At 38.2% G+C, this 22,108-nt stretch overlaps 1 protein-coding gene across 1 annotated transcript in view; it reads left to right on the forward strand.

The window, feature by feature from the left end:
* SMCO2 (single-pass membrane protein with coiled-coil domains 2) overlaps positions 1–13,735 on the forward strand; it is a 25,454-nt gene extending 11,719 nt beyond the window's left edge. The window contains exons 2-7 of the mRNA XM_059680701.1: positions 384–530; positions 4,836–4,926; positions 7,812–7,868; positions 9,404–9,460; positions 10,641–10,816; positions 13,473–13,735. Coding sequence (XP_059536684.1) covers positions 384–530; positions 4,836–4,926; positions 7,812–7,868; positions 9,404–9,460; positions 10,641–10,816; positions 13,473–13,671 — 727 coding nt within the window. The 3' untranslated portion in view covers positions 13,672–13,735. The remainder of the gene's footprint in view (positions 1–383; positions 531–4,835; positions 4,927–7,811; positions 7,869–9,403; positions 9,461–10,640; positions 10,817–13,472) is intronic.
* Positions 13,736–22,108: the final 8,373 nt, after the last annotated feature.

The raw sequence follows: 22,108 nt of genomic DNA on the forward strand, positions 1-22,108 counted from the left end.
TTCTAATTATCATTCAAATATATTGTTAGGCCTTTGTAGACCCTTTCCCTATTGTATACCTCTCCATCCCGCTGAGCTGCCACCACTATCCTGAAATCAATACTTAACATTCACTCTATACAGGGAAATTAAAAATATATCTATTGTTTTCACTAAATATAAAAATAGGCTTTATTTTCTCCATTCTTGAAAAGATCTGTTATAATGGGTATCAAATACATTCCCAAACTTCTTTCTTGAGGCCTAACTGCCTCTGGGGCCTATTTTGGTGACAGAAAATGAATCAGCAAACCAACTTACCCTTTAAAAGAAGAGGGTTTGGACCATGTGAGATGTTTCCCATTGTTTTTACCTTAAAACTGATTATAATCATATTTTTGCAGGAGTCAGAACATATTTTTCCAGCTAAACCACTGGAATACACAGATGGGTCTACAAGTGAAAGAACTCGGAGATGATCACATGGGCTGGATGAAGAAAATTAACAGTATTATACAAAAAGTAACCCTATCAGAAAGCACAGTGAAGAGGTAATTGTAAAGTGCTGAGGTTGGTCAGAAAATGATTAAAATTTTCATAGCTTCAGAAATTTTAGAAACTTGGGGCTTAAGGTGGTAAAGTTCTTAGGAAAGTCTCTAGGATGAGAAGTATAAAGTCTTATGTTAGAAGTTAATGTCACACCTGTCAGAATGGCTATCATCAATAAATCAACAAACAACAACAGTTGGGGAGGATGTGGAGAAAAATGAACCCTCATGTACAATTGGTGGGAATGCAGACTGGCGCAGCTACTGGGGAAAGCAGTATGGAGTTACCTCAAAAAATTAAAAATTAAACTGCCATATGACCCAGCGATTCCACTTCTGGGTTCTTTCAATTGTAGACCCATCAGTGTATTCCAGAAGTCATGCTAATAGGTATCAAAGGGGGGTTTACAGGTCCCCAACGATCCTTGAGTTTTATCCAGTACTATCTAAAAGAATCCCACCAGTTCAGCATGAAAAAATATTAAATTGTATTTGTTTAATGCATATATGAATTTAAGTGCAAAGTTTTAAGATGAAACAGGAAAAATAAAATTGGTATCTATCTAATCACTGGTATAAAGAGACTGGACTTTGGAGTTAGAAGGACCCAGGTTTGAATCCTGACATTGGCATTTCTTGGATAAGTTAATCAGCCTTTTCTGACTCTTTACTTTTATTGTCTATAAAAAAGGGACTGATGACAGCCATTTCATTGGTTTCTTGTGGGAATTAAATAAACTACTGTAGGCAAAGAATTTAACACAGTGTCTGATACACAATAAACAATAAATGCAAGTTATTCTTAGAAATAAATTCCTCTGGCCTTCTGAACCATCCTACCACATTCTAAATGCTTTCCTACTGCAGGGCTACTCTTCCTGTAGGCACTCCCTCACCTTTCAGTTAAATATCTTCCCAAGGAGTTAGGCATTACTGTGCCTTTCACTTAAATATCCCTTCCTAGCAGCCTTCTTCTGACAATCCTACCCCAAATAGCTCTTTTTTTTCCAAAACACTAATATTTGCTTTTTAAAAGATTTTGTGGTTTTTATTCAAATCCTATACATTAGTTTTAATTACTTTAAAAATTAAAGCATAATTTATATAAAGTAAAATTATGTTTTTAAAAAAATATTTTAATTTTATATATATAGAGAAAGAGAGAAACACCTCTCGGCTGCCTCCTGCATACCCCCTACCAGCGATCAAGCCTGAAACCTGGTCATGTGACCTGACCTGGGCATGGAACTGGTAATCTTTTGGTGCATGGGACAACGCCCAACCAACCGAGCCACACTGGCCAGAGCAAAATTATGTTTTTATTGCAAGTTTTGAAAAATGTATACAGTTATACAGCCACCACAGTGACATAGAACACTTTCACCACTCATCAAATCTCATGCCTTTTGGGTTAACCACTCTCCCCTGGCTAAGCTGCTGGTCAACACTGATCTGCTCTCAATCCCTACAGTTTTGCCTTTCCCAGCCTGTCACATAAATGAAATTGTACTGTATGCAACCTTTTGAGTTTATCTTCTTTCACTTAGTCTAATACATTTGAGAGTCACCTATTTTGTTGCATGTATCAGCAGTTTGTTTCTTTTTGTTGCTGGATAGTATTCCATTATGCAAATATATCACAGTTTATCCATTCACTAATTGAAGCACATTTAGTGTATTTTTGGCAATAAAGACACACAGATTTTGGGCTATTCAGTTTTAAAATATATATATATATATATATATATTTGCTTTTCCATGTAGATTTTAGAATCAGCTTGTCAACTCTGTTGTGATTTTTTAAAAAACTACCATTAATAAATTTTGGAAGAATTAACATTTTATCATATTGACTCCTTCACTTAATGAATAGAGTATATTACTATATTTTTTAGGCCTTTGATTCCTTCTAACAGTGTTGCATAGTGTTCATTATAGAAATACGAAATATATTTTATTTCTTTAGGTTTATGCCTATGTATTCATGCTTTTGGTACTACTATAAATGGTACTTTAAAATTTTCAACTCCTAATAGTTAATTGTTGTTATATAGAGTTGACTTTTGTGCATTAACCTGTCCTGTGGCTTTAATGAACTCATTTATTATCTCCAGTAGTTTTTGTAGGTTATTTGGGATTTTCCACATAGATAACCATATCATGAGCAAATAGAGACAGCTTTATATCTTCCTTTCCAATCTATATGCCTTTTATTTCTTTTTGTTGCCTAGTTGTATTGGCTAGAACCTCTCTAGTACAATGTTGAATAAGTGGAGAGATAGCAGCTAGTGGACATACTTAATTTGTTTTGTTTATGTTAGATGCTTTTTAAAAAAATATATTTTATTGATTTTTTACAGAGAGTAAGGGAGAGGGATAGACAGTTAGAAACATCGATGAGAGAGAAACATCAATCAGCTGCCTCCCACACACTCCCCACTGGGGATGTGCCTGCAACCAAGGTACATGCCCCTGACCGGAATCGAACCTGGGACCTTTCAGTCCACAGGCCGATGCTTTATCCACTGAGCCCAACCAGTCAGGGCTAGATGCTTTTTTTAAAGATGCCCTTTCTCAAATTGAGAAAATTTCTTATATTTCTAATTTACTGAGATTTTTTTTAACATCAAAATAATCTGATTTTTTTCAATTCTATGAATGATCATTTTGTATTTGTTTATAGTCTCTTGACATGGTGTGTTATAATGACTAATTTTTGAATGCTGAATCAGCCTTGAATTCACAGAATAAAGCTCATTTGGTCATAATATGTTATCCTTTTTATATATTGTTGGATTCACTTCACTAAAGTGAAATTTTTAGAAGTATGTTAATGGGAGATATTGGTCCATGCTTTTATTTTCTTGTAATGTGTAGTGTTAGTAGAAGAATACTTGTCTCATAGGAAAAACTTGGATGTTTTCCTACCTGTTTGTGTGGAACTTGCATAGTTTATTCCTTATATGTTTAGTTGAATTCACCAGGAAGTCATATTTCCTGGATATTTCATTGTGGTAAGATTTTTAACTCCTTTATGCTACCTCTTCATAGCCACAGCCATTCATTCTCCCAATTCCTGGCAACAACAAATCTGTTTTCTATAATTATATTGTTTCATGAACATTACATAAATCAAATCATGCAATATGTATCCCTTTGAGATTAGTTTTTTCACTTGGCACAATTTCTTTGAGGTTCACTCAAGTTGTTGCATATATCAACAGTTCCTTCCTTTCCATTACTGAATAGTAGTCTGTGGTATGGATATATATATATACATATATATATATATATATATATATATATATATATATATATATATAGAGAGAGAGAGAGAGAGAGAGAGAGAGAGAGACAGAGAGACAGAGAGAGAGAGACAGAGAGAGAGAGAGAGAGAGAGTGTTTGTTTAATCATTCACCCACCAAAAGTCAATTGCACAATTTCTAGTTTTGGGTTATTATGAAAAAAGCTACTTTAAACATTCATGTACAACTTCCTTTATGAAAATAAATCTTAATTTCTCAGTTGTCCCAGAGTAAAATCACTGGGTCATAGGGTAAGTCTGTTTTTAGTTTAATTTTGACAGAAACTGCCAAACTCTTTTCCAGATTGTCCATACCATTTTACATTCCCTCCCACCACCAATGTATGAGTGATCCAAATTCTCCACATTCATTTGGTGATATTACTATTTTCCATCTTAGCTATCTGATAAGTTACACGTGTAGTGATATCTCACTGTAGTTTTAAATTTGCAAATCTTTCATGACTAATGGTGTTAAAAATCCTTTCATGTGTTTTTTGCCATCTATACATTTTTTTTGGTGAAATTTCTGTGCGTGTCTTTTGTTCATTTTCTAATTGGAGAGTTTTTAAAAAATATATATTTTTATTGATTTCAGAGAGGAAGGGAGAGGGAGATAGAAACATCAATGATGAGAGAGAATCATTGATTGGCTGCCTCCTGCACACCCCCTACTGGGGATCAAGCCCGCAACCGGGAATCAACCACGATCTCTTGGTTTATAGGTCAACACTCAGCCACTGACTGAGCCACACTGGCTGGGCAGGGCTTCCATTTCTTTGCTATTATCTAAATTATTTAGAGTGTTGTTGTTTTTTACTTCTTTTGAATTGCATTTATGTCTCCCCGTTCCAACACAAGCACTATCCAAGAGTCTTCTGTTATAGGAATTGGATTTAGTTTTCTTTTAAAGATTAAAATTGATCCTTCTAAAAAGATCAAAAAAAGATTATGAGATCTTCCTTAATCCACAGACTTAGCCCATCTCCTGGTCTGTTCGCAGCTTGTTAAGTGAGGTGATGTCTTTGGAGGGCCAAATTGAAAAGCTGGAGTTACACCAGGGCCGTGACCCTGACAAGGGGGAAAACATCAAGGTAAGCTGGAGGCTTAGGAAGGACAACAGGGAGGCTGTGGGGACCCTGCCATCGCTTGTATTATTTAACAGGGTCATAGCAAGAATTAAAACCCATCTACTGTCGCGAGAAGGAAGGAATGCGATCTGGTGGTCAGTTCTGAGCCCCTTTCGCCTGGGTACACGTCTGTTCTCTGATGAAAGAAAAAGGCCAGATTTTAAAAATTCTATCTAGAAAATCAGTCAGACAAATAAGATGGGTTTATATCTTGATGCCATCTTAAGATAATGATGAGTACCTTATGGGAAAACTCTTCTTCATCCTTGTATCCCACCACCTAACAGTACAGAGAAGACACGAAATAAGTATTTGTGAAGAACTGCATTCTTAGAGTGTACGAGATATAGTTGCATCTGTCTTTGCTTCCTTCATGAAGAGTTCTCTGTTGCTTTTCACTCCCCTAAGTTTTCCTGTTGTTTTTGTCTCCTTACGTTTCTTAGAGAAAGGTTTGATTTTCCCTTTTATAATGATTCATAAAATATTGCAAGAAAGGTAGTGATCAACTCTGGAAAATAATTAGACTTTAGAGCCCCGACTGATAACTTTTTCTGCTCTACTAAACTTCAGGCCTTTGAAGAAAAGTCTCTAAAAAAAGAAAAAGTCTGTGTCTAGCTTCCCCCGCCACCCACCTTTTTTTTTTTTTTTTTTTTTTTTACTGACATTGCCAGCCCCAGCTTTAGCTTAAGCCAAAGAGTTTAAATTAAGTGGATTTTGGAAGAAGTAAAGGAGAAATAGCTCTTTTATTGTAAGAAGGTAGTGTAATTTAAACCCTCACATATGAAAAGCCATCTACAGATTAGCACAGATTTATTACCAAGGAAAAAATTACTTTTAACCGTGACTCGGTCCAACGTTTTAAGGTAGCAACCTCATTTTGTGCTAGTTGAAAAGTCAAGAATTTTTTTCACAGTCCTTGGGTTTTGGAAATTGCAAACTGTGAAAAGAGGGAAGAGGACAAAGGTCAAGAACTATTTTGCCTTAGAAAATTCCTTCAAAAGTCAGCTGTACTACAGGAATGTGGATTTCAGCAGGAGTTAGGGCTAGGGAGGGATGAATATCAAAGGAATGAGGAGGAAGATAAACAAGCACAAAAATAAATGAAAGTGAGATTTAAAAAAAAACAAATAAGAGCTTGTGGATACTTTGAAAGGGAAAGACATCACAGATATGTATGAAGATTCTCTCTGGAGTTACATAGCTGTGTATGCACTTAAAAAATATAGTCTCAAACTTAAAAATTAAAAACAGCACAAATATCCACCAAGTGATGTGTGGATAAATTGTAACACATGTTGTAAAATGGAAAACTACTAAGCAATAAAAAGGAATGGCCTTCCTATTCATCCAACCACATGAATGGATCTCAAGTGCATTATGCTAAGTGAAAAAAGCCAGACTCAGAAGATTCCATAATTCATGATTCCATTTGTGTAACACTGAAAAGGGCAAAAATAGAAACAAAAAATAGATTAGTGATTGCTAGAGTCAAGTGGGTAAGAGGAGTAGGAGATGGACAAAAGGGCACAGGAAATTTGGGGTGTGATGGACATATTCCAGACCTTGTTGTGGTGGTGATTATATGACACTGTGCATTGGTCAAAATTCATAGAATTGCACACTTTTTAAAAAGGTGAGTTTTACTGTACATAAATTATTACCTCAATAAACATGACTTTTAAAAAATGGACACAGGTTCTGTCCTCAATAAGTCTAATGGTTGATGGGAAAGCCTGCGTAAAAACAAATGCAGTGGTTTAATGAGTAAGAAACTTTAAAAATAATTGTTACAGATGCAAAGTCAGTAGGAATGGTTCTAGGTTTACTCTAATGAAGGGAAAAGTGAGCATTGTTAGAAACAGACATGGGAACAGCAAACAAAGTTTGGGAAAATTAAAGGAGAAATAAGTTAATGAAGTCTTAAATGTCACATGAATTGGCTTATTTATTTCTCATGAAGAAATGGTATAACTCAGCAAGCCATAAAAGAGAAGGGAGATTTGGTAAAAGCATTTAAACACACACACACACACACACACACACACACACACACACACACACACACCAAATGTAAAAGACCTTTACACTAAGAGTAGTTTAAATCTACCTTTGAGGCAGATTTGGGGTGTTGTCCCCTGTTGAGTCCCCAAGTCCACACATTTTCTGAAATCTCCATAAGAATATCTAGACTTTCATTCTGAGACTTACTCCGATCTCAGTTATCTTTGATATTAAACAAACCAGGGCACCAAGTAAAATATGATGATTATATCACAGCTATTTTCTAAATAATTAAATGCCACAGTTCAGGGGTAGGTAATGAACAAACTTGGTAAAGAAGGGTCCAGCCGTGGGCAAACTACGGCCCGCGGGCCGGATCCGGCCCGTTTGAAATGAATAAAACTAAAAAAAAAAGACCGTACCCTTTTATGTAATGATGTTTACTTTGAATTTATATTAGTTCACACAAACACTCCATCCATGCTTTTGTTCCGGCCCTCCGGTCCAGTTTAAGAACCCATTGTGGCCCTCGAGTCAAAAAGTTTGCCCACCCCTGGACTGTAGACTATACATTTTCTATAGCTGTTTGAGGGCAAATACTTACTGATATCCAATCAGCACAGTGCCTAGCTCAGTAGTCTCTTACATAGGATATGGCCAATAATATGTTGATTTAATTTAATATTGATTTTGGATATCAGCCCCCAGAATAATAAGGAAAAAATGGCTTCTATTAAATCTCAAACTTTTGATCATGAATTAGCTTTCTTCTGAAAGTCATAATTTGTTTTGTCTCAATTTCATAAATCATTCTTTATAACTTTTGTTTTATACCCTTTGTTTTAAAGGAGAAGATTGTGGAAATTAAAAAGCAACTAGGAGAAATGGATAACAAATTTGTCCAGGTAATAATAAAAATGGCTTTATAATTGAGGAAGAAAAACAGTTCTTCAAAGAAATCTCAGATTTAGAGAATATTAGTGATGGAATCTAAAATTTGATGAAAGATAGAATTTTAAACCTAGAAGGGAACTTAGGGTCTTATAATCTATGCCCTCATTTTCAGAAGAGAAAAGCATGACTTAGAAATATGAAGTGATCTGCCCATATTTCCAGATGAAAAGAATCAGTCTTGTTCTTGCTCTCCCATAAATGAATATATGTATATATTCATATGTATGTATATGTTTTAAATACATGTATATACTTTGAATATATGTATATGTTGATGTATATGTATATATTTTGAATATATATGAATATATGTATTTATTTTAATATGTACATGTATTTATATATCTAAATATACCAAAATATTTATATTTAAATGTATATATTTTTCTCTTAACAAAACTAATACATGTTTACTTTAATAAGTAAAACATTATAGAAATTTTTGATATTACATATGAAAAAAAATCCTACTCACTCAACAATAAACATGGTGAACATTATTTTTTTAATTCTCATCCAAGGACATGTTCTTTGCTTGTCTTGGCAAGGGCTTTTTAATAACCAATTTCTATTTTTAAATAAATAAATAGATAAATAAATAAATAAATAAATAAATAAATAAATAGAATTTATTGGGGTGACATTGGTTAATAAAATTATACAGGTTTCAAGTGTACAATTCTACAATATATCATCTGCATATTGTATGGTGTGTTTACCACTCCAAGTCAATAAATTTCTAGAAATGGCACCTCTATCTAGAACCCATCTTCCTTGAATCCCAAAATACTGTTCTTCCTGCTATAGCTCTGCTCTTCAAGTCATGCTGCAAATCTATTATGGGATGATTATTTAAAACCTTTAAAATGTTTTACTCCTGACGTATGTGCAATTGGCATTTATGTCTTAGAGGGTGATGGTTTGCTTTCGGCTTGTGTCTTGATCTTACGATAGAAGCCAACCAGAGCCGTCTGTTACCTCTACCTGGCAACCTCTAGGAGACATGGAAGGGAAAGAGGAAACACAGCTTTTATGGTTCTTTTGCTAAACCATAAGGCCCAAATATTCAAACTAACATAATGAGGACTTAACATGTATATAGTATAAATTTTTAAATATTTAAAATTCATATAATTTTCTTTTTTTCCTCATAATTACACTATGTTTCTCTAACTAGTGTCCTGGTGGATGGTTTTTAAGGAGCAAGGGAAGAGCAATAAGAGAAAAAGACAATTTATTTTAAGCAGTTGTTAATATAAATTTACACTTCTAAAACATTAAAAATAATTGTATTAACCTTTTGGTTATTCCTCCTGCAATTTATCATGATTACACTATGAATTTACTCCAGGGACCAAGGATTTTACTGAGTAAAAATAATTTTTGTTAAAGCTACTTTATAATTAAGTGGCATGAAAATGAGTCAGACTTTATTGTAGAATAAATATAATTTCTATTTTACCCCAAATTATGGGTGTCTTTTCAGGTTGATTCTTGTAATGAAGCTCATGAATTAAAGGAGAAACTCGTTGCAAAAATAGAGGTAAGATTTTACTGTTACATAAGTTCAAGTAATGGTAAGATAAAATGAATCAAATATAAGTACAGAGGCAATCCTTTCCCTAGAAGTGGAGAATGTACCGCATACTGATCTCTCTCTACCCTTATTGCTGTCCTCTTCCCCTCCTAGCCTTCTGCTTTGGGCCAACAGAACATCTCGAACCCCTGGGCTGCTTCCACGTCTCCTCCATCTGGAGCTTACCCTCTATGTATACATATTACCCATTCTTCAAGGCTCAGCTCACATGTCATCTCTTTTAGACCCTCCCTAATCTTCCCTACCCAGAAAAATGACTCAATATTGAACTCCTCCCACAAGATCTTATACAGTGAGGTAAGTGTGAATGAATGGGTGAATGAAACAATGAATAAATGAACCAACCTGTCACCTGCTCAGAGGTACCTGATGACCCCACTTTCTAGAGTAGGTGCCCACCACCAAGACTTAACTACTCTGTCCCATCACCTAGTTTATTTTGTCTTTGGCATGTATCTTAATCTATAACGTCTAATGTGTATATGTGTGTAGCATGTAATTCTTTGTCTAATTTGCTTTAAAAAGCCTCCATGCAATACAATGCACATTCCTTGTCTATTTTGTTAGCCACTGCATCCTAGAACAGTGCCTGGTAGGAATCACCAAAAAAATGTGTCCTACATAGATGAACAAATTGGATAGATAAGTTCAGTACAAGGATAATTATCTTTCTACATGAATAGTCCAGCAAAGATCAACATGTGGGTTTTGTTTAATTTTATACCCACGGTGCTAACTTACTCTATGATAGTGTCTCTCTCTAACAGGTGAGAATGTCTGCCAACGACCTCCTCAAGTGATTCAGTGTGGGCCCCTGAGGTGTTCTGGGGGAAAAGCACTCTGCATCATCTAGAATAAGACTGGCAGATACCTAGAATCATTTTTTAAAATATATTTTTATTGATTTCAGAGAGGACGGGAGAGGGAAAGAGAGATAGAAACATCAATGATGAGAGAGAATCATTTATTGGCCCACACTGAAGATCAACCCGCAACCCGGGCATGTGCCCAGACCGGAATCAAACAGTGACTTCCTGGTTCATAGGTTGATGCTCAACCATTGAGCCACACTGGCCAGGCTGGAATCATTTTTAAAAAAATGATAGTTGATTGTTCTTCTTTCCAGAACTTCTGCAAGGACATGACTGTGATGAGTAAAAGACTGGGGATGTACCCAGTGAGAGAAGAGCACACAAACTCTTGGAGTCCTGAAGACACGGGTAGGGAAGAAATGGAGCATCTGCTTCTTCAGGCTCCCCCGACCCCTTCAGTGCAGAACTCCCCTCCTCGCAGTACCTTGTGGTGAGTCAGAGAAAGGAGCTGTGGGGGCTGGACAGGCCCTCGTGTGTATGAACAATAGTAAGATTAAGCTTCAAGTGTTAATTGTTGTTTCATCTCCTTTTATAAATTATTTCTGTTCTTTAAAAGTCACAGTATTTTGATTTTTAGATATAGATCAATTGCATTAGATACACACACACACGTGTATTTCTTATTGCTTTAGATAACTATATGTATAAAAGTCTTAAAGGACGGTGTCTGCAGAGTGTGATGCAGCCACCTCCACCAGAGAAGCATGCCTGCTAAGCAGATTTGAAAACCTCTGCATGCTGAACAGGATACCTCTCCCGTGTACAGTACTGAAGACATACATAATGGCACATTCTGACTCTTTGAACTTCTTTCTAGAGATGCCACACCACCACATATACCTTGAGCATATATACTTTTTAAAAAATATATATGATGAACGTCTTTTATATTTCAAGTCCCCAAATGATCAAGATTTCTGCCTTTAGTAGCCCATGGAGTATTAGGAGAAAGATTTAAAATAATTTAATTGCAATAATATGCTGTGGGCCCTATGTCAGGATTACATGCAAGGTACAGTGCACACAAAAGAGGGAGCTGAAGATTCTTCTGGTTTGGTGGTTGGGGATAAAGAATCAGACGTAGAACCTGACCAGTGTGGCTCAGTGGTTGAGCATTGACCTAAGAACCAAGAGGTCATGGCTCAATTCCCAGTCAGGGCACATGCCCAGGTTGTGGGCTTGATCTTCAGTGTGGGGCGTGCAGGAGGCAGCTGATTGGTGATTCTCTCTCATCATTGATGTTCCTATCTCTCTGTGTCTCTCCCTTCCTCTCTGAAATCAATAAAAACATTTTTTAAAAAGATGCTCATCATGTTCAACAAAAATTAGTTAAGTGAGGAGTCATGTCAATGAAAATGGTGGAATAAAGACCCCCCACATTTCCTCCTCTATAAAGTCAACAAGAGAGCTGGAAAAAAATGGTCAGAACAGTTTTTTTCAGAAACCTGTAAATTAAGGATCCCAGTATCCAGAATATACAAAGAACTCTTACAATCCAAAAGCAAAAAGACAAACAACACGATTTTCTAAATGAACAAAGGAGTTGAATGGGCATTTCTTCAAAGAAGATACACAAATGGCCAACAAGCACATAAAAAGATGTTCAGCATCATTGGTCATTTGGGAAATGCAAACAAAAATCACAAGACACCTCTTTACTACACCACTAAGTTAAGTAAAGTTAAAAAGACAGACAATAACAAGCATGTGGAGAATTTAAAACCCTTAGGTATTACTAGTGGGATTGTAAAATGGTGCAGTCACTTTGGAAACAACTTGCAGTTCCTAAAAATGTGAACGGAGCTACCATATGACCCACTCCTAGGTATGCACCCAAAAGAACTGAATATATATGCTCACAAAACATCTGTACATGAATGCTCACAGCAGCGTTTTCATAATAGTTAACAAGTAGAAACAATACCAATATTCGCTAATCAATGAATAGGTAAATAAAATGTGGGATTTTTCAGCCACAAAAGAGAATAAACTACGATATATGCTATAACATAGATGACCCTTGAAAATGTTATGCTAAGTGAAAGAAGTCAGACACAAAAGGACACACACTATATGATTCTATTCATATGAAATGTTCAAAATAGGAAAATCCATATAAATAGAACATAGATTAGTGGTTGGCAGGCCTGGGGGTAATGGGAAATAGAAAGCAACTGTTCATGGGTACAGGTTTTCTTTCTGGGGTGATAAAAACACCCTGAAATTACATAGTAGTGATGGTTGAACAAGCTTATGAATAAACTAAAAGCCATGGAATTGTTCTCTTTAATAAATGTGTGAAGCAATTATTTGTAGAACTACCAAGAGATAGCCAGTGGTGATAATGCCGAGAAACTTGACTCAGATTTACAGAATCCACTGAGTGAGGTCACAAAATAGACCCATAGTTAGCTTGAACTGCGCGCTAGAGTTTCTCTTCTGAAATGTATTACAGATGGTGATTACCTTCAGGTAACTGGCTAATCTGTGACATTTCTTGTCTTCTTGGTGTTTTTCTGGCTTTCCCAGATCTTCTACCCTACTCATGTATTGTATTTATAATTAGTAAATAATAATGCAAGGAGTGAAAAGCAAATAAATAAACTACATCATAGTTACAGCCCAGGAGGAGGAGTCTCAGACTTGGAAAAGCTTCTATTACTTTACAAGGGTAATTCTGATGCCAGGACAAAAATGGCGACAGAGAGGCCTGAGTTCCATTTGCCACATTGTATTTTGTGTCCTAAGGAAAATCTAACTGCCCCATGCCTTTAGTTTCTCCCAAATAGGCATCATATCAACCTCATAAATGAGGTAAAGATGGCAATCATCTGTGAGAAGACCATTTTAGAGGAAAGAATCTCACATTATTGAGGGTTTCATTGTTTCATGACTATGGAATGTTAGGATTCCAGTATCAGTCCTAAAATGAACTTAAGTGCTCAACTATTTTGCAGATGTCAACTGAAATCAAGAGAATTTCAGTTACTTACGTGAAGCTATAGAGCTACCTGGGTGGAGGAGACAGGAGTCACATCAGTGTGGTTTTCTTCAGAATGTTCTTAACACGTTTTCTTTCCTTGTAGGAAACGTGCACTGAGGATTTTCATCATATTTTATGCCCTCACCTTCACTGTACTTTCATGTTACATATTATTTTTTGATGTCACGTTTATCTTTGAAAGCGTGCTCCCTACAATGCTTGGGCGCCGCAGAACATGGGAACTACGGGAGATTATTGTGCCTTTCTTAAATTTGGAAGTGGAAGACTTGTTACCCTCCTAAAGATACAGAAATTGCTGTTACACTACTGACTTTCTCCCCAATAAAATTCTGGCTGTTCTTGTGTTATGGTGGTTAACCTATTTTTTAAAAAATACTATAGCAGTGGTTCTCAACCTTCTGGCCCTTTAAATACAGTTCCTCATGTAATTATTCAACCATAAAATTATTTTCGTTGCTACTTCATAACTGTAATGTTGCTACTGTTATGAATCATAATGTAAGTATCTGATATGCAGGATGGTCTTAGGCGACCCCTGTGAAAGGGTCGTTTGACCGCCAAAGGGGTCGCGACCCACAGGTTGAGAACCGCTGCTATAGGGTGTTTGGCAAAGGACATGGTAGTCATGTAGCAATTGGTTGATCACAGACAGAAAAAAACCCGAAAGCAGTTTATCTCTACCCTTAAACACACAATGATTCCTCAAATCATTCCACACATTGATTAAAACATTTACCAAACCACTAACCTCTTTCATCCTCCAACAGTGAGGACACTGAGACTATCCAGTATTAGCTTCCTCGGTTATTTCACCCATTTGACCTCTGATGTCTCAGAAAAGAAAGCGCAGAATTCCTCTCCATTGTTTCCCATTTTACTTAAATTGGGTTGGAGCCATACTTTGGGTGTATGGACATTATTTAGTTTTGCTCCCTAACATTCATTTATGGTTTTGGTAACAGCACTCTCATTTTACTTTGAAAGAAGTATCTTTCCTTAGTGAACATAATTCTAGGTGGTCTTTCAGTCAGTGTCCCCCGTTGCCCTATTAAGAAGAGTTGGAAATATGTTGAATCATAAAATCTCTAAGAATGAGAATCTTGAGAATTATACAAAGAAGGGAAATGATTGGAACTTAAATTTGGTGAACTAGTCCATATCTTTTCCTGCTTAAGCTAGCCAGAGCTGGTTTTGTTGCTTATAATCGAAGGAAGTCTAATTGATGCAGTAGTTTTAAATGTAAGACTGGAGCATTTTTAGCCCTAACTCTGTAGGTAATGAGGACATAGTAACCTTTATTTTCAATATAAAAATGCTAAATTGTTTACTGAAAACAGTAAATTGTTTCCTGTTTACAATTGAACTGTGCAAGATTAATAGAACCATAAAAAATAAATTGTGGTAGGAGGGCAGATGGAGATGAAAGATCAGTTAAATGGCCATTCAGTGGTCCAGATGAGCTAATGGGGTGGGAATGGGGATGAAAAGGAGATGATGGGTGAAGAATATCTAAGGGTAGATTTTCTATTTGGTTGTGTAATGGATGTGAGGTTGGATGAGTGGTGACAGGGAAATTATGGAACACCATTCCAATTCTCACATTTGAATAGATCTTGAAGGATGGATAATAATTTCATGGCAGAGAGGAGGAAAAGGCATTTCAGAGAAAAGACACATCATGAATAAAACAGAAGCCATGAATATAAGGCAGTCAAGAAAGTTGGTGGAGCATATTGCTCAATATACCACTTTGTACATCCCTTAAAAGCAAACACTGTGCCCCATTCATTTTTTGGTCTCTGGTATAAGGGATTCCCAAATAGTGGTCCTTTGATTACATGCATCAGAATCACTTGGGGAGCTTTATACATTAGGGATTTCTGACTCCAATCCCAGATATTTAGATCCAACAGCGCTAGTATGAGGTCCATGAATTTTATTTTTAAAAAAGTCTCCCCATCTGAATCTAATACAAATGCAAATTTTGGCACCACGTCTTAGTACATTTTAGGACAACGCAATGCACATAACAGGTACTCAAGAAATACCTGTTGAAGTAAATTAAATTATGTGTTCTTATCTTTGTGAGCTTCCCATCACTTCATCCAGTGCTCATTCAATATTTGTTCAATAATTTCCATGATAGCCATTTTTCCAGTGCCATCTTCTCACTCCCTTGAAGTAATCTTCAATTCCTTTATGATCTTTTTATTTTAACCTTCCAGAAATAATCAGGTCTTCCAATTCTTCCACAGCAATTATTCCCATATCAGCCATTATTCTTTGTATTTATAATCTTTCCATTCTGATAGGCCTTATCATACAAATGTCTTACTGCTTGGGAAAGCCACCCTATTGTTTCAACTTTCCTAGACTTCTATCCTATATAATAAAAGTGTAATATGCAAATTGACTGAACAGAGGAACGACTGGTTGCTATGATGTACACTGACCACCAGGGGGCAGACGCTCAATGCAAGAGCTGCCCCTGGTGGTCAGTGTGCTCCCACATGGGTAGTGCTGCTCAGCCAAAAGCCAGGCTCACACTGGCGAGTGCAGCTGTGGTGGCGGGAGCCTCTCCTGCCTCCACTGCAGGCGGGAGGTAAGGTGCCAGGGGTCCCAGACTGTGAGAGCCCCAGACTGTGAGAGGGATGTCTGACTGCCTGCTTAGGCCTGATCCCCGGGGCACCTGCGAGGGGTCCCAGACTGCTAGAGGGCACAGGCCGGGCTGAGGGACCCCTCTCCCAGTTCATGAATTTTGTTCACCGGGCCTCTAGTTATATATACAATTGTAGAAAAGAATCAGTGCCAAATGCCACTTATAGCCTGATCATCTACAGCCAGGAATCTATATCCGTTGCTAGAAATGTGAAGTTTCCTTGTGAGTGGTTCTTAAGCTGGGATGTTTAACAGAATTCCACAAAGAGACATTTAATTATAATTATACATTTGTCTGCACATCTCCTCCAGGAATTTGGACTCTCTAGATCAAGGATGAGTCTCTAATATCTTCTGTTTTAATAGTTTCCCCTGACAATGTTTAGGACTCAAAGTTTAAGAACCGCTATGCAATGTAATGTGCAAAAACTACCTGAGATTACAATTTGGCTGAGATCCCATACAAGGCTACCAAGAAGTGACTCACTTTGGAGGGGAGGAGGAGGCTGGGGGATGAGTGAGGGGATTTCCAGGACATACACAAAGGGAAAAGCCAGAGTTCTGGCAACAATGAGTAATATATTCAAAAGGTCTACTGGCAGTGAAAGGATATGCTGACAGACAGATTTTTTAAAAGTCACAGCCAGACTTGTTTACAGGTAAAGGGACAATTCAGACCAATTTTTAGGCAGAGCTTGGTGTATTTTTTAAAATCATCTTCAGGTATTGCTGGATACAGTATTGGCTGATTTATTTGTAAAACCAAAAAAGAGCTATTGAGTTTAAATAGGTCAAATAAAGCTCAAAGTATTGCAATAATCATATAACACTAGGAAGTAAGGTAGAGAACCTGATTCTTTGAAAGAATACATTACTTGTTTAGTAAATTTCAAGACATATTTTATTAGGATTTTAGTTAAGACAATAATTTCCCCTGGAGAATCAATATCCTTAAAGTGGGAGTGATACTATTTCGTATCAATTTATTTTCAATTTGTAGTTTCTTGGGCTGAAAAGCTGGATATCACAATGTCCTGCTCTATTCCGAGAGGGAAACATTTAATATTAAGTTGATATACGTGTCCACATGTGGTAATTCAGCTAACTACTTTGGTTGGTCAGGTCTTATTTCATATCTCTTAAATGCCATATTAAATTGAGACAATGGCTATATTCAATATCACTTACTAAAAATGTCAGAATCACTTTACAAATGTGGTCTTGGTTTTGGACTAGGAGGAAAGAAAATGAGTGGTCACAAAAATCTCCATTTGTCATTTTTTTTTTTTTTGAGTGAAGACAGCTATGATGTAGTGAAAAGAGCTTTAAACTTGGATTCAAAGGTGAGTTGATCTGCTGCCAACTGTGCACTCCCAACAGGGAGCCACGCTCTCCTTCCCCAGCTGCCAATAGTGCTGACTGCTGAGAGTTCACAGCTAGATCTTCCCTTGGACCTGCTTTGGTTAAGGAGACCTGCTTCACCTAAGGTTCCTCTCCTTTCTCAATGGTAACCTGCATTCAATGACAGATCCAGGCCAGGGTACATATCTAAAGGGCCATCCCAGACTCAGAGCTCCTCATAGGATTGGTTAAAGCCGCTAGTGCAACTGTGTCCCAATTCAGCTTCTCCCTCTGCCTAGTCCTGTTCCCAACATCCTCTTCACAGGGGATGATCTCAAGAGTTTTCCCAATAAACTTACACTCAAGCCTTCAATTCAATGTCCATTTCCTGGGAAACTTGACCTACCATCCCTGTGGAAATAAATGAAAACTAACCAAATGAGAACAAGCAAAGGCTATTTATTCTGAATTCGCTGTAGCAAGGGAATCAGCCACCATCACTGGTGACTTAACACATATTCAAGGAAGGCAGAGAAGTGGGAAAGTTTTATAGCAGAAAAGGAGAAAGGCTTCCAGTATGCCCTGATTGGAGGCTGTTGGCATAGGGAAAATATAGGTGGACTAACTAGAAGCAGGAAATTCTATATAATAGTTAGGGGGGGGGGGTGTGGGCATATTTGACTTTTTCTGGTTGGTCCTAGCTTGGAAGGGGGACAAAAATTAGGGAAGCTGTCAGTTATTAATCACATTTTTGTTTACATGTATAAATTGAGGGAAATGTGCCTCAAGAGATAGTTGGATATTATTATTATTATCATTATTATTAATTACTACAGACAATATTTCTAACATGTGAAATCACCCAACTAAGAACTTTGGATCTGGTCTGATAGGAAAGAAATAAATTTGAATGTATTTCCTGATATACTATATCTTTAAAGTAAAAATCAGTGAACCATAAATTTTGATTCCCTTCTTTCTCATGTTCCACTCTGGTAGAAAACCCTGTGGGTTCTACCTTAAAACATATACAGAATCCAACTACTTCTCACCACTCCCTGATACCAACTACTCTACAGGACACCATTATTACAAAAGTCTACCAATTCTCTCTTTGATTCTCCCTATTCCATCCTTGCCCACGTATAATTCAGCAATCAGAGTGATAGTGCTATATTGTCAAATCACATCACCCTTCTACTCTAAAACCCTTCAATGGTTTCTCATTTCTTGTAGAGTAAAAGCCAAAGTTCTTACAATGGCTTTCAACTATGTGTTTGGCCCTCACTTCCTTTGATCATATCACTGTGCTACACTGTCCACCTTGCTATTCCTGGAGCACATCAGGCACACTCTTACCTCAAGGGTTTTGCCCTGGCTGGCCCCTCTGCCTGGCAGTCTCTTCCCCTGCATATCCACATGGCTCACTCCCACAGTGCCTGCAAATCTTAGCATAAATGTCATCTTCTTGGCTATAATAAGAAAAACAGATAATAACAAGTGTTGGTGAGGATGTGAAGAAATTGGAACCTTAATATAGTGCTGATGGTAATGTGAAATGATATAGCCATATGACCCAGTAATTCCACTGGTAGGTATATCTCCAAAGGAACTTCAAACATATGTCCACACAAAAACCTGTACATGAATGTTCATAGTAGCATATCATAATAGCTAAAAGCAGAAATAATTCAAATATCCATCAAATGATGGATACACAAAATATGGTATATCCATATAATGAAATACTGATGCATCTACAATGTAAATGAGCCTTGAAAATATTATGCTAAATTAAAGAAGCCAGACACAAATGGGCACATATTATATGAGTCCATTAATATGAAATGTCCAGAATAGGCAAATCCATAGAGACAAGATAAAATGTGTACTATATTCCGGAATTTCACAGTGGTGATGGTAGCACAACTTTGTGAATATACTAAAAATCACTGAATTGCACACTTTAAAATGGTAAATGTTGTGGTATGTGAATTATATCTCAATTTTTTAATGTCACCATCATAATGAGAGCCATCTGAATATCATATATAAAATTGCAATCCCCCCAACCCATCCCCATCCCAACCTTACTAATTGCTCTCTCCGTTCTATATTTTGCAATGATTTGTAATATAATATACTAGAGGCCCGGTGCACAAAAATTTGTGCACTGGGGTGGGGGGGGGAAGGGGAGGTCCCTCAGCCCGGTCTGTGCCCTCTCGCAGTCTGGGACCCCTCAGGGGATGACCACTTGCTAGCTTAGGCCTGCTCGCCAGGGGATTGGGCCATAAGATGGCAATCAGATATCCCTCTGGCAGCCCGGCAGCCCTCGGGGGATGTCCACTTGCCAGTGGGGAGCAGGCCTAAACTGCAGTCGGACATCCTTAGCGCTGCTGAGGATGCAGGAGAGGCTCCCACCACCACCGCTGTACTGGCAGCCATCAGCCTGGCTTTTGGCTGAGCAGAGCTCCCCCATGTGGGAGAGCACTGACCACCAGAGGGCAGTTCCTGCATTGAGCGTCTGCCCCCTGGTGGTCAGTGTGTGTCATAGTGACCAGTCATTCCCAGTCTTTCTGCTGTTAGGGTCAGTTTGCATATTACCCTTTTACTATATAGGATAGAGGCCTGGTGTACGGGTGGGGGCCGGCTGGTTTGCCCTGAAGGGTGTCCCAGATCAGGGTGGGGGTCCTGCTTGGGTGCCTGGCCAGCCTGGATGAGGGTCTGAGGGCCGTTTTTAGGCTGGTGGGTGACTGAAGCTCCCAACCTCTCCTTTTTTTCTTTTATTTTTTTATTCTGGGATTTATTTACCTTCTATGGCTGTCACTGGAGCCGAGAGCCGGCTTTAGCTCTCAGGCTCAGCTCCAGCTCTGAGACCTCGGCTGCTGAAAGCAGGTATCTGGGTTGGTTTTGCTTCTATAATTGAAACACTGTTGCAGCTCCAGCTCTGAGGCCCAGCTGGCTGAAAGCAGGTATCTGGAGTTTGTTTAGCTTCTATAATTGCAACATAGTTGCTTAGAGTGCAGCTCAGAGCCCAGTGTGGCAGGCAGGGAATCTTGGCTTCCTCCATCACTGGGGCAACCAAGCCTCCTGTTCACTTCAGCTGTGTGGCTGCCAGCCTCCATCTTGGTTGGCAGTTAATTTGCATATCGCCCTGATTAGCCAATGGGAAGCGTGTCAGAGGTACGGTTAATTACCCTATTTGTCTTTTATTAGATTAGACTAGGGGCCCAGTGCATGAAATTCATGCACGGGGTAGGGGGTGTGTCCCTTAACCTGACCTGCACCCTCTCCAATCTTGGAGTTGCTGTCTGTCTTTGTAATCATATGAGCAAATTGTCTGAGACCCCAACCCAGTTTGGTGTGGTGCTCACAGAATAATACAGGTCTTTTTTTTTTTTTTTCTTTGCTCCATTGGTGGAGATTTCCTAGAAATTGCAGGATATCTTCCTTTTAATTTTTCCTCGACATTCTGACTTTACTTATGTCTCTCACCTTTGCTTTCCCTCTACCCGCCACCCGCAACAGTAACTTGCTCCAGGCTCACTTTTCTCTAGTGTCTAGGACAGGGGTCCTCAAACTTTTTAAACAGGGGGCCAGTTCACTGTCCCTCACACTGTTGGAGGGCCAGACTATAGTTTAAAAAAAAACTATGAACAAATTCCTATGCACACTGCACATATCTTATTTTGAAGTAAAAAAACAAAACGGGAACAAATACAATATTTATATTTGCATGTGGCCCACGGGCTGTAGTTTGAGGACCCCTGGTCTAGGAGATCCAGCAATGTGTCTGCCACCAGAACTATGATTCCCAGAATCCGTGGTGCTCCCCGCACTCTTGGTTTTCACTTCTGGTCCAGGAGCTGCAGAAACCAAAAGGACTGGGAACTTCAGGCGCCTCCATGCTGGGCTGACAGGACCAGACACTCTGCTGGCCACAGAGAGCTGTCTCACCAACAGCTGATTCTGTCAGTCTCCACAGCAGAGATGAGGAAGCTGGGGCAACCGAGGGAGCCAAGCCCCCCAAGCTACCCGCTCTCTGTCCTCTCTCCCACTCTGCCAAGCCCCCCAAGCTGCCCACTCTCGCCTGCTCTCCCGCCCTGCCCCCGGCCACTTGGCGCCTGTGAGCATGCACGCTGCCCACAGGCCTGCCATCTTTGTTGGGTTAATTTGCATACTCATGCCTGATTGGCTGTGGGCATCACAGAGGGATGGTCAATTTACATATTTGTCTATTATTAGTATAGATAATTTACCCATATTTTGTTTATTGTTTATCTGTCTCTTTCCATTAAAATGCAAGCTCCACAAGAGTAAACACTAAAAACCAGGACTACACACAGAGTACATTATATATATGTATATACAGTCAGAAAATATGTCCATTTGAAAGTGGGGATATTGACATTATAATTACTAGAAAATTTTTCTGATATTATTTTGCTCTGAATGCTAAAGACTAAAGAGGAAAAAGCTATATCCAGAGTGAAGAAAAGGGGTGGGTGATTACAAAGGAGGAAAAGGAGTGGATTTGTGAGAGGTTTGTACCTAAAAAAGGATTCAAGGAAGAGAAGAAAAATGTGTTCCATGTGTGGCAGGGGGTTTCCAAGTTCTGACTAAATTCATTCATATAGACTGTGTAACGACCCCAGGCTACAGAGGTGGGGACAATGTACAGGACTTACTGGGTCCCAAGGAAGCAAAACTAAATTCACT

Source organism: Myotis daubentonii, chromosome 2 (assembly GCF_963259705.1).
Source record: "Myotis daubentonii chromosome 2, mMyoDau2.1, whole genome shotgun sequence".
Lineage (NCBI taxonomy): Eukaryota > Metazoa > Chordata > Mammalia > Chiroptera > Vespertilionidae > Myotis > Myotis daubentonii.